This window comes from Ambystoma mexicanum, chromosome 12, assembly GCF_040938575.1.
Source record: "Ambystoma mexicanum isolate Mex_15411 chromosome 12, UKY_AmexF1_1, whole genome shotgun sequence".
NCBI classification, from domain to species: Eukaryota; Metazoa; Chordata; class Amphibia; order Caudata; family Ambystomatidae; genus Ambystoma; species Ambystoma mexicanum.
In genome coordinates, this window is record NC_090936.1 from 1,216,126,287 (window position 1) to 1,216,139,486 (window position 13,200).

Sequence of the window (13,200 nt, forward strand, 5' to 3'; positions counted from 1 at the left end):
ATGGTTCCCACATCAGTCTTGTGCTTCGTACCCTTCATTGGCTGCCAGTAGCAAAAAGGATTGAATTTAAGTCTCTGTGTTTGGTGCACAAAGCATTCTACCATCAGGGTGCAGAATACCTACAAGATAACTTTCAGCTCTATGGTTGGGCTCTCCGTTCTGCAAACGCACATTTAGAGGTTGTCCCCAAATTCTGTTGTTTAAGAACTGGGGATACGTTTTTTCAGTCTCTGCGGCCAAATTGTGGAACAGTCTTCCCATTGCTCTTAGGTAGGTTGACAACCACCTGCACTTTAGTCATCTCTTAAAAACTCGACTCTTCTAGGTGACACCTCAGCTTTTGCCTACTGTGTTCCTTCCCGCGCCATGATGCCTTTGGGTGACCGTGCGTGTTATAAATACTGGTAACATAACCAGTGAGGGAAGCAGATAAACAAGGGAACGGGGAGCTAACATTACAATAGGGGAGGGGAAGGGTGGGCAATTTGGAAGCAAGGTGAGGAAACAGTGTAGGGGGGCAGGTCACCCATACTCACGTAGGTTGGGGAGTGGAGGGTCTGTGGACCTAGGCGTTAGGGAGGAGCATTTTCCCAAGCGGGAGGTGAGAGTGACACGGATAGTCTCTGGGGAGTACTGGTGTTCTTACAGAAAATGTAAGGAACCAGGGGCCTACAATAACATGTGTTAGTTTCCATTTTTGTTAATTATTAGTGTTTGTGCATTCAGTGGCCAGCACGCAAATGTAAACATTGCTTTGATATGATATATGATATGATATGATATAAGATATGGCATTTGTAACGCACCTACACAGAAGTGTTTCAAGGCGCGACGAGGCAAGGAAGGGGGAACAGAGGGAGGACAGATACAACGATCTTACTAGGCCAAGTGAAATTGCGATTGCGCAAGTGCAGGGGAGGGGGAAGGGGGAAAGTGCCAGAAGAAAGGGGAGGGGCAGTGCTGTACATGGGATCAAAATGGGTGATAGGTGCAAGGGTAAGTGCAGACAGCAGGTGTCCAAAAGTGCAGGTAGGGGACTGTAGGTTTACAGATACAGACCCAAGTGCAAGGGTTGCCGGGAGGCTGTGCGGGTGTGCAACTGGGCGGTAAGGGACCTGTGCCCGAAATCAGAGGTTAGCCAGGTGACCAGTGCAGTAACAGACATAAAATCAGCAGGAGAGAGGAAGAGAGAAGGCAGAAGCAAAGAGGAAGGTCTTCAGGTGCTTCCGGAACCGGAGATGGTTCTCCTCAAGTTTCAGAGAGGCAGGGAGGCTGTTCCAGAGGGAGGAAAGAGGTGCTCACAGAACAAAAATCCATTGGTTTTAATCTGAGTATGTGAATCCTCAGCAAAATAAACTATTAACAAAAGGACATTTTCTTTATTGAACTAACATTTAAAACTAGCTCTTTTTATAATTGTACAATTGTACAATGTTCTTTCCTAACAACCAAAATGCAAGTTCCAGTATTAAGGAATTCTTTGGAATCCTAAGGGAACTTGAATCACCCATGGTCCCAGATGACTCCCTCTCAAAAAACAAAGACTGGTGTACTAGCATATAAAACGCCTTGGTGAACAAAATCACTCTCGTCCAAAAGAAAATTGCCTCCAAGAGACTCAACATAAGGGGAACTGACTCAGCTTTGCCGCCGGAACACTATGATCCTTACTAATACTATACCCAAATTCAAATTTTCCCAAGTCATCACCACAGAGGTCGAAAAAATAATTAATTCTCTGAAACCCTCACGTTGCCAAGGTGACATCTGCCGTGCCAAAATTATAAAAGATGCACTAGGCTCATAAACGCCTCCTTCAAATCTTGCCAGGTTCCTACTAACCTGAAAGACACATGGGTACTACCCCTGCTTAAAAAAGCTTCCCTTGACCCAACCATCCCAACTAATTAAAGGCCCATAACGACAGTCCACTTCCTTATCAAAATTATTGACAAGGCAGCATATCTCCACATCCAGTCTTACCTAGAGATTAACAATCTCCTGGGGCTAAAACAATCCGGATTTAGACCTCTCCATGGAACAGAAACAGTGTTACTAGACTTAAAAACGCAAATAGACCTAATCAAAGACAAGAGACAATGTGCACTACTTCCACTACTAGACCTCTCCGCTGCCTTTGATCTGGTCGATCATAGCATATTATGTAAGCATCTATCATCGGCAGCAAACTTGTCCCCTGAGGCTGCTACCTGGATTAATTCCTTCCTCAACAACAGAATGATGAGAGTATTCTCTCCTACAGACGCAGCCGACCCCATTCCCATCACCTGTGGAGTCCCCCAAGGATCTTGTGTCTCCCCTACACTTTACAATGTGTTTACTAAACCCCTATTTGACATCCTGGACCATCTGGGTGTCATCTACACTAACTATGCAGATGACACCCAGATACTTATCTCCTTATCTGGCAACTATGCCTTGGACAACAACCTGCTAAATGAAATTTACCTCGTCATTCAGGCATGGATGGCTACCCATAGCTTGTGCCTGAATGACGACAAGACTGAAATTCTCATACTAGGCGCCCCTACCTACCTAAACAGACTTGACCCCAAATACACCAACATAGACGGCAACCTGATTACGATTGCTAAGGAAACTAAAACATTAGGCTTCCATCTAGACTCAGCCTTAAAATTCAAGAAACAAGCTAACACCACTGCTACAGCGATGGCTTACACTTGCAAATTGATCCATGCCTACAAAAACTATCTCTCCACCAACAGTCGTATGATCCTGGTACGAGCACTAATCTTATCTAAACTTGATTATTGCAATGCTCTATATGCAGGCGCAAATAAAAAAGTACTAAACAAACTCCAAACCTTGCAAAACAATGCTCTAAGAATTGCACTGGGCATCCCAAGAAAGGACCACATCTCCGAAATAAGAAGAACTCATAAATGGCTCTCTATCCAGGATAGAATATATCTGAAACTGGTCTCCATTTCCCACAAATGTCTTCATAATGCTGCCCCCAATTACCTCATAGACAAAATTGCTCTAAAACCATCATCTAGACATACGCGATCAGCTAACTCTAGCTGTATTGTCTCACTACGCTTCAACCTTAAAAAAGCTGGAGGCACTAGCTTCCCGGTCCAAGCATCCCAGGCATGGAATGCCCTCCCACCCAACCTTCACACTGACATTAGCCTACAGAGCTTCAGATCTAACACCAAAGAATGGCTCTTCACTAAGGATATTACATACTAACTTCAAGTGTACAAACCTGATGTCTATAAACTAAATGTACTAGGCCCCCCCTTACCTATGTTCATAACTTCCCCTACTGATATTTGGATCGGCGCACGCCTAGCTCTTCGTGCTCCTATAGACATTGTATTGTATTGATAAACTGTTATGCTGCTTATACCACCAGTATTACATGTACATATAAGTATGTATGTATGTATGTATTTATGCTTGTATAGTGCCGGTAGCCCACAGGCATCAGGGCGCTTGGACAAAACAACACAAGTATAGTGAGACAGAACGTCACCAATTCCTAACCCTGTGCTAGCACTGGATGAAAAAAGACTACATTACTTATTTAAAGAGATGTGTCTTGAGACGTTTCCTAAACGCTAGGTGGTTATTTTCTGATCTCAGAGCCTCCGGAAGGTTGTTCCACTGTAGCGGAGCCAAGACCACAAAGGACCTACCCAACCCGGATTTCAGTCTGAACTTGGTAACAACCAGAAGGCACTTGCCTTCCGATCGTAGCAGTCTATGGGGAGCATAAGACACTATGCTGTTCTTTAAGTAGCCTGGGGCTTTGCCATATAGGCACTTGTGCACCAGAGTGAGAGTTTTAAATTTTATCCGCTCCTCAACTCTGAGCCAATGAAGGGACACTCTTTTGTTCGTTACATGGTCCCTTCTTTTCAAATTTTTGACTAGCCTAACAGCGTCATTTTGAATAACTTGGCATCTAGCCAAGTCCTTTACAGTGGCCCCTATCAAGAGGGCATTCCCATAGTCTAGCCTAGACAAAACGATGGCTCTGGCTATTGTGGCCAGATTTCTTTCGTTCAGAAAAGGCTTTATGGCTTTAATAAGCCTGAGATAGTAGGCCGTGTTCTTTTGTAGGTAATTGGTCTGCGCATCAGAATTAACCACTGAGTTAACCATCATGCCAAGAGTTTTGACTTGGGAGGATACTTGAATCTTAGCGTCCTTAATCTGAAAGGATATATCCCCCCCCCAAGTTTGGCTAACTGATGACTTGAACCGAAGATCAACAATTCAGTTTTTGTGTAATTAAGACACATCCAATTAGCCTGCATCCACTCGTCAATCATCCTATAGACTTTACCTATTATGACACTATCAGCATCAGGATTTCCCCTGAGTTCTAAAATGAGCTGTGTGTCATCAGCGTAGTTCGTGAAAAACACTCCTGCTTTCACAAGAATGCTACACAGAGCCCTCATGTATATATTAAAAAGCAGAGGTGACAAACTGGCGCCCTGTCACTCTGTAACAATGCCTTCTCAACTGTATTAATGCATGTATATACTTTAAGCTGTCTTGTACAGCGCCCAGATACCCCAAACAAACAAACTTCTATTACACATTGTAGTCATAATAGGAACAGTACACAAGTCGTACTGAGCAAAGCATATTATCAACATCTAGAATAACCATATAAATCATTTTCAATAGGTTAATATTCCAGGATGGAGAGTGTGGTACACTCATGTAGTAATCTTTCAAAATACCCCTAAGAGGAAGGGTAAAGGGAACACAGACAAATAGCAAAAGTGAGTGTTCCAGGCTGCTTTGCATAAATTAAAGAATTTTAAAAAATAATAGCAATTAACAGTATGACACGCTTATTTCATAGTTACATATCTACAGAGCAATAAATACATTTTCCAGAAGTTGTAAACTGCAATTATTAGTGAAATTTGCGAGCTACACAATAATCACCTCCAAAAGCCATGCAAATTAATAATATCCATGCCTCTTACAAAACCCGCACAAATCTTGTCCCGCAGCCTCTGGTTGCTGCAGACGCTATATAAAGAACCTTTAATGACTCCACCGTGGCTTTCTTCAAACATGATCCGCAGTGTCACAGTGTCATTGACTCTGGCTAATGCCTATCCAAGGACCCGTGATTTCTAAAGAACAACCTGTTTACACGAAGCGCCATCCAGAAATGTCCATCTTCTCCATGTGGACATTGAGCTGTAGCTCTACACGGTTCACAACTGCCTCCTTAAGGAAATATAAGAATGAGCACAGATTTTACATTTACTACTTATGTCTGTGATGAAAGGACTGTATACTTGCATCAGCAAGAACATTATGCAGAGTCGGTGTGGTGCTCACGCACTCACACACACACACACATTCAAGTGTTTGTAATCCTGAATCATGTAAACTCATTCAGATGCATGTGCAGACGAAAGAGAGGAGACATGACAGGTGTCACTTAGCTGGCAGAGGGAGGGCACACACGAGACAAGCTGACCAGGAACGCCAGGCCCTGCACATCTATAGGCTCCCTTAGGGACGTATTGGTGTAGCAAATAGGATAGTGCATAGCCCAGAAGCAAGTGTGTGTTATCTAATTCATATCAGATGTCAATGCCAATTTTGAGCTATGGTTCTTTCTTACTAGATTAATAGAAATACATAATACCCAGAGGCGTAGCCAGGAGTGTCTAACATGTGGGGCCTGAATGTAATGTAGTTGGGCCCACCACAGGGACATTAACATCTGTAAATGCCCAATGAGCACTGCTGAGTGGGCATTTACAGATTTTGGGTGGGCCGTGCCCCTCAGGCCCTACCTTGTCTACGCCTCTGATAATACTACACCATTGATAGGCAGGACGCCTGGGAGAACTCCTGGATGAAATCCAGGTGGGGGGCTTCAAACATGTGCTTATGTCATAAGTCCTGGACATGCAGGCCATTGCAATGAAAGTAAAGGAAGGCACAGCAATCACAGTGAAAGTGTCCAACTCGCCACATTCAGTTTGTTGCGAAAACCTCAGAACTCATCCTCCCAAAATACGGTCTAAGTTGTGGCTTTGCACCTAAGGTAGGAGAGGATTTGGAAAACGGGAGTTTAGCGGTGAGGTGGGGGAGCAAGGCAGGATGGTTGGAAGGCGGCAAGCAGTCCTACTCATCTCACATTATCTTCAAAGTCTTGCTAATGACGCCGGTTTCCCATTTCACTTTTCTACATGGATGTTGCCTGATTGCACTGCACGTTGGGGGCTACCTGACCACTTCAGGAACGACTTGAAGACCCTTCTCTTCAAAGAAAATCTCGCCAATCACTGATCTCCCCCTCAGTGACTCCCACCTGCCCTGTTTCCCCTACCCATTCTAGCATCTCTGCCTCTGCGCACCTACCTGTAACCTCCTGGGTGCTTCCCCAATGTACAGTGAACTCTTCATTCCCAGAGAGAGGCGCGCTTTATACATTCCTTACATTCATACCTGCATGAGTCTTTTGACTGGCTTTTTGAGAATACCTGATCCCCTTGTTCGATTGCATGCACCCCCACTTCATTGCACCCGACACCCCCATATTCATTAAACTCACACACAGTCACTTTGCCTACAAGCTGTGAGATGCAATGTTTTAAAATTTTCTTTGGATATCATTAAGTTTAAAAAAAAATATATATATATAGCACAACAAATACAGTTTTGTAATCTTCACAAAATGTCTTGGGTGAGTGAACGAAAAGGCTAGAATATTTTCCTGAACGAAAACTGTTAACCTACCAGTGCGCAGTAAAACGTACACACTGCTCCAGTCAAGATAACAACACCCCAGAGGTCCAAGCCAGTAACTAAAATAAAAAAACAAAATGCAAAGAATAGGTTAATATGAACCACATGTAAATGTTCACAAATATACATGGGGCAATCCCTTGGATGGCCGGCATAAGATGTTCATCAAAGCCCTGCCTCCCTTCTTCCCTCTTACAATTATCTATCTTTGTTTGTTTGTTTGTTTGTTTATTTATTTATATTGCGCACCAGACCCAAGGGTATTCGGGCGCAGAAGAAGGAAAAGAGGATTGTTCAGCTTAGGTTACATTGCTGTGCATTATGATACAAAATATGAGTAAACATTGTAAGCTATATCATACAGATGAGCAAAATATTAGAACATAAAACAACAGTTATATACAGTACACACAGTAGTGGGCAATGTGATGGAGAGTTAAACGTCATGCTCCTTAATCCATTGGATGAGGTTAGATCTGAAGCGTGGGAAGGGCATGTCTTCTCTTAAGGAGGGTGGGAGAGTCTTCTTAGTGTTTTTGTTTTTATTCCCTTATACCACTTTACCACTGCTTGTTTCTTTTTTAATCTGTTTATTGTTTTTACTACAACATACATGAAAAGAATAAAACGAGAAAACACAGTAAAACAATGACAGGAGCATAGTATTTTGCACTTTTAATTAATTTATAAAGCGTTTTTCGCCAAAAGCACTTGTAGATTGAAATTAAAAAGCAGCACAATGAAAGTGGAAATACAATCCAGTTAATTCAAGGCAGAAGAGGGGGGAGAAAATGGAGGCTAATTGTTGTAGAGAGCAGACAGAAGATGATTTTTAAGAGTGGTCTGGAAGATACAAAGAGAGGAGGAAGAACACATAGAAAGAGGGAGAGAGTTCCAATGCTTGGGAGCAAGAAAGGCAAAAGAATGAAAATGAGAAGACGCACAAAGGGGTTTACTGACATTGAGAAGAGACTGATTCTGGGAATGGAGGGCACGGGGTGATGAATAAAATAAGATTAGGGAGGAAAGGTAAAGAGGAGAGAGACCATGGATACACTTGAAGACAATACAGAGAAAATGATGAAGAAGACGGTATTCAAAGGAAAGAAGAGATATAGAGAGTAGGGTGGGTGTGATAGAAGATCGAGAAGAAAGAGAAAAGAGAAGATGTACAGAGGAGTTATAGACCGAGCGAAGAGGGAGAAGATGAGAAGCTGGAAGCAGAAGAAGAGCAGAGCAATACGGGAAAGAACTAGACAGGAAGGAAGAAAGACGCTTAGTGGCGTGAAAGGAAAGGAAGGCTCGGGCACAGCGGATGTTAAAAAGAGCATAGTGACAGGATCGAGCAGTACAAGAAATATGTAGGGAAAAGATTACACACAGCGAGCAGGGGAAGGGAAGGGAAGAGGGGGAAATGAGAGGGAGTGGGGGAATAGTGGGAGGAATTGAGGATGGAAAAAACAGCACCTCTGTTTTAGAAGGACTGAGGTGAAGAAAGTGTGAAGACATTCAATCTTGGACTGCAGAGAGGCAGTTAGAAACAGTACACTGTAAGGTGTCAGTAAATGAGGAATTGGAAAAGAAAATGTGGGTGTCATCAGCCTATAGGTGTTAAAGGAAGAAATAAGAGGAGAGAGAGGGGCTGTGTAGAGCGAAAAGAGTAAAGGGCCATGGGTAGACCCATGAGGGACACCCTAAAGAAGAGGATAGGCAGAAGAGGTTTGGCCAGCCCATGTTACAGAGTAAGAAAGGTGAGGGAAATAAGAGTAGAACCGTTTAAGAACTGAACCAGATAGAGCAAGAGCCGAGAGGGAGGAAATAAGAAGAAAGTGATCAGCAGTGCCAAGCGCTGCAGAAAGGTCAAGAAGGATAAGGATAGAAGAGCATTCACAGTGCTGGGCCGTGAAGAGAACATTGGAGACATGTAAGAGGGGCATCTCCATCAAATGAGAGGGGGGGAATCCTCACTAAAGAGTGAGCAAGATCTTAGGAAGAGTAAAGAGAAGACAGCACAGAGAGATTGCAGGAAGATTCAGATCATTTCCAACGCCTTCCAGCCTAGTGAAGGCTGCAGCCGAGAGAGGCGAGAGCAGAACTAAGTCAGGGTTGAGGAGGTTTGCGGCTTGGAGGAAAGGGATTAGCAGGACTGCTAGAGCCAAGAGTGGACAAAAGGGTGGAGTGAAGAGTATTAGCAGCAGCATCAGAAAAACAGAAGAAGAAAGAAGAAATAGAAGGGAGAGAAGAGTGAAGCATTGGGAAGAAACGAGGTAGAATGAAATGAGCAGAGATTACGACGAGTGAAGGTAACGGTTGAGAGGGGGCCGGGGAAAGAGAGAGAGAGAGAGAGGGAAAGTAGATGAGGGTTGGGGGAATATAAGGGAAGAACAGAACAAGGGCCAGGGGAAGGGAGTTCAGAAAAGAAAAGGTTGAGGCAGAAACTAGATTGATGGGAGGGAGAGCTGGATATTTAAGTGATATTTATTGATAAGTGATAGGAGCGAGGAGTGTTGATATTGATATTTTATTTGTATCGCGCTCGTACACAAGTGTTTCAGAGCGCGACAAGGCAAGGGAGGGGAACTTGGGAGAACAAAAACAACAATCTTTCTAGGCCCAGTGACATTGAGGATGCACAAGTGCATGGGAGAGGGAGAGGTGCAAGTGCAAGGGAGGGGGGAGAGTTGGAAAATGCTGAGCAAAAAGAATAAGTAAATAAAACATGAATAAATAAATAAAAAACAAAAGGCAACAAACAGTGGTAGTGCAGCCAGCAAGTGGCAAGTGCCAGGTATAAGGCAACAGACAGGGTGTGTCTGAATAAGTGCAGAAAAAAGAAAAGGGGGGGCTGTAGGGTTACAGATACAGACCCCAGTGCAAGGTGCCTGGGCCCTAAAGACAGAGGGAGACCAGGTGCACGATGCCGAGACAGAACAGATCAACAGGGAAGATGAGGAGAGAAGGCAGAAGCAAAGAGGAACGTCTCGAGGTGCTACCGGAACCAGAGATGGTTCGCCTCAAGTTTCAGAGTGTCAGGGAGGCTGTTCCAGAGGGAGGCCCCAGCTGAAGACACAGATCTACGCCTAGCTCGTTTCTTAGAAAAACGACTGACCCTGAGGGAGTTAGAGGTGGAGGAGCGAAGGGCTCGGAGGGCAGATTTTACGGAGGGACAGCTGAAGGTATTTTGGACCCAGGCCCCAGCAGGCCTTTGTGGACAGTGCAAAGGGTCTTGATTTTAATCCTTGCAGCCACTGGGAGCCAGTAAAGAGATATCAGGGCTGGAGAAACACGATCCCAAGGCTTCAGGACAAGGACAAGTCTCTCAGTCCTGTTCTGGATAAGTTGCAAAAGGCGGAGAGTAGAAGCAGGTAGATTTAGAAAGAGACTCTTGCAGTAGTCCAACCTTGAGAGAACCAGGGCTTGAGAGACAGTGAACTTCGAGGGAAGGAGAGGAAAGGTATGTCTCGGCAGGATCCCTCAGGGGCAACGTGCTCACGCTGGAAGCAAGACAACACAGAGCAACACAGGTTCAGTCTGCGCTTAGCAACCTCTGGGTATTAATCTTGTTATAAATAATCTATCATATCTTATATCATATCAAAGGCAGAGTACCTCTGAGGAGGTGCAGTAGGAAGTTTGACTTGGGCAGAGAAGAAAAGTGTGGAGTCAAAGATTACCCCGAGGTTCTTGGCCTTACAGGTGGGGATAGGAAGAGGGCCAAGGGAGGCCGGCCAGAGAGTGACAGGAAAGGAGGGTAGAGGTGTGTCGGTGACGAGGATCTCAGTCTTGCTGGTATGCAGGCAGAGATCTTTTGCGGCACACCAATCCTGGATGGCAGATAGGCAGTCGGAGATGAGGGAAGAAGAGGTGACTGAGGGCAGCCTGAAAATCAGTTGTGTGTCGTCAGCAGAGCACTGGAAATCTGAGCAGAAAATGGCAATGCAGTTGGCAAAGATTACCAGGTATTGGTTAAAGAGAGAGGTTGAGAGGTTGGACCCCTGCGGAACACCGTAGGTAGAGAGATAGAGGAAAGGAAGGACCCACGTTGAACCTAGGAGGGTTGATCAGAGAGAAAAGAGGTCAGCCAGGCCAGAGCCTGATCGGTGATGCCCAGGTTGCCAGGTAGACGGTTGAACAGGATGGTATGGTCCAAAATGCCGAAGGCAGAAGAGAGATTGTGTAGGATGAAGACAAAGGGATTGTTAGAGTCAAGGTTAAAGAGCAAATCTTCACGGATGTTCAGGAGAGCAGTTTCCATGCTCCAAGCAGCTCTAAAGCCAGACTGATGGTCGTGGAGACAGCCAACAGAATCAGAGTGGAGGTTAAGCTGGGAGATGGTCAACGTTTCCAGGAGTTTACCAAGAAAAGGAGTAATGGAAATTGGGTGATAGTTAGCCGGGCAGAAAGGACAGCTGTGGATTTCTTGAGAAGAGGATGCACAAGAGAGTGCTTTAGAGGGGAGGGGAAGGATCCTGAGGCAAAGGAGAGGTTGCAGAAATCAGCCAGGGCAGGAGCGAGGGTGTCAATGTGGTCCTGTATGGTTTTGGAAGAGCAGGGATGAACCTGTTTTGATGAAACTTTCATAAATCTGACTTGTCCAGTGACCTCGTCAGGGGAGAAAAGAGGAAAGGAGGAGAAAGAGGGTGGGGTGGCTGAAGGAGGGTCTGAGTTCACAGAAGGGGGGAGTAGAGGGGGGAGGAGAGGGTGGACAGAATGTCCTGGGTTTTTGAGATGAAGTGGGAGGCAAGGGCGGTGCAAAGGGCCTGGGGGGCGACAGGAGGGGTAGAGACTGCAGCAGGGTTGGCCAGCTCCTTGCAGTTTTTAAAGAGTTTGGCCGAGTTGTTAGATGCCGTGGAGACACAGGCTTGGATGTGGGCTCTCTTCTTAGTGTGGACAGAGAGTCAGTATTGGCTTTGGAGCAGGCGGCAGGCCAGTTTGTCAGAGGATGAACAAGAAACCCCTCCATTTTCTCTCTGCCGCCCTACACTTATGTTTAAGTGTAGCTAGATCAGAGTCATACCAAGAGTTGCACTTGGCTTTGGGCTTCAAACGGATCCTCATGACAAGGGCAAGAGCATCAAGGGTATTGTAAATAGAAGAGCAGAGTATAGACAGGGCTGTGTCAGGATTTGAGTCAGCCAAGTGGATAGAAGTAGTAAGACGAGGGAGATTAAAATCACAGAGAAAAAAAGAAGGGTAATGGAGAGAGATGGAGAAAGAAAAGAAGGGAATCAAAATGGTCAGTGAAGATGGTAGATGGACTGGAAAATCAGTATATAGTATGACATGAAATAGTAAAAGGATTTAAGAAAGAGGGAAAATGGTACTCAAAAGAAGTCAAAGTGGGAAAACCAGCAGATGGGGGAAGGCATAGCATCCACAAAGAGTTAGAAAGGATCCCAGTAAAACAGGGGGTTCATTGATGTCTGGAGGGCAAGGCACCCCAGACAGAGCTGTTACGCTTTCCACTCTAAGCCGCACAACACCCATACACGCATAGATTATCTCCTCGTGAGTCAAGAACATGCCTTGAGGGCGCGCCAATGCGAGATTCGTCCGGTGGGATGGTCGGATCATAATATGGTAGGGATGGTGCAGGACATTGTGGGATTAAGCAAAGTGAACTCTCGAGAAACACACTTTACTGTTTACTGCACAGTTTGGTACCACAGCAGAGGAATACTTTCAACTAAATGATACTGGGGATGTGGACAATAACACACTGTGGGGGGTGGGAAAAGCAACCTGGAGGGGATGCCTGATTAGGGAGTGGGTAAATGGGAAAAGAGAACGTAGATTGATAGAAGTTAGCTTTCCCAGAGAGATTATGGAGATGCAGGAGGGGATGCATAGGGAGGGGCGATATGAGGAAGCAGATAGGGAGTTTCTGCAGCAGAAAAAGGGAAGAATTGAGAGGGTTAGGAGTAGGGGACCCAATTTGTTAACTACTATTCCATCAACAGAGGTTCTACGAGAAGGGGGACAAGACAGACTCCCTGCTGGCGGCTCAGAGAACAGAAGGGTGGGTTGATGGGGCCAGGAGCAATGGGGGCATTTGGAGACAATGCCTAAGGGAATTTCAGAATGCTTCGCACAATATTACAAGGTGCTCTACAAGAGCCAGGAGGGCACAGACCGGGTAGAACTAGTTGAATATGTAGGGAGACTGACACTGGAGAAGCACAGGGAGGAAGAGGCTCTTTCCATAGAGGCACCAATCACGGCCAAGGTGTGCAGGCGGCCATTAATAGGCTACCCAGCGGGAAGACCCTGGGGAGCCCCACCCTCCTTTAGCAAATCTCTAATCTCTGTAATCCTTAAAGATCGGAAAGATCCAAACAGCTGCAAATCCTCCGACCCGATCTCTCTGCTGAACCTAGATGAAACAATCCTCACAAGAATACTGGCAACACAGCTGGA

The 13,200-nt window shown here is 45.2% G+C and overlaps 1 protein-coding gene across 1 annotated transcript in view; it reads right to left on the reverse strand.

Moving 5' to 3' along the window:
* Positions 1 to 13,200, reverse strand: part of LOC138514391 (sodium-coupled monocarboxylate transporter 1-like) — a 987,363-nt gene that overhangs the window by 828,095 nt on the left and 146,068 nt on the right. The window contains exon 4 of the mRNA XM_069629873.1: positions 6,775 to 6,842. Within this exon, the coding sequence (XP_069485974.1) occupies positions 6,775 to 6,842 (68 nt within the window). The remainder of the gene's footprint in view (positions 1 to 6,774; positions 6,843 to 13,200) is intronic.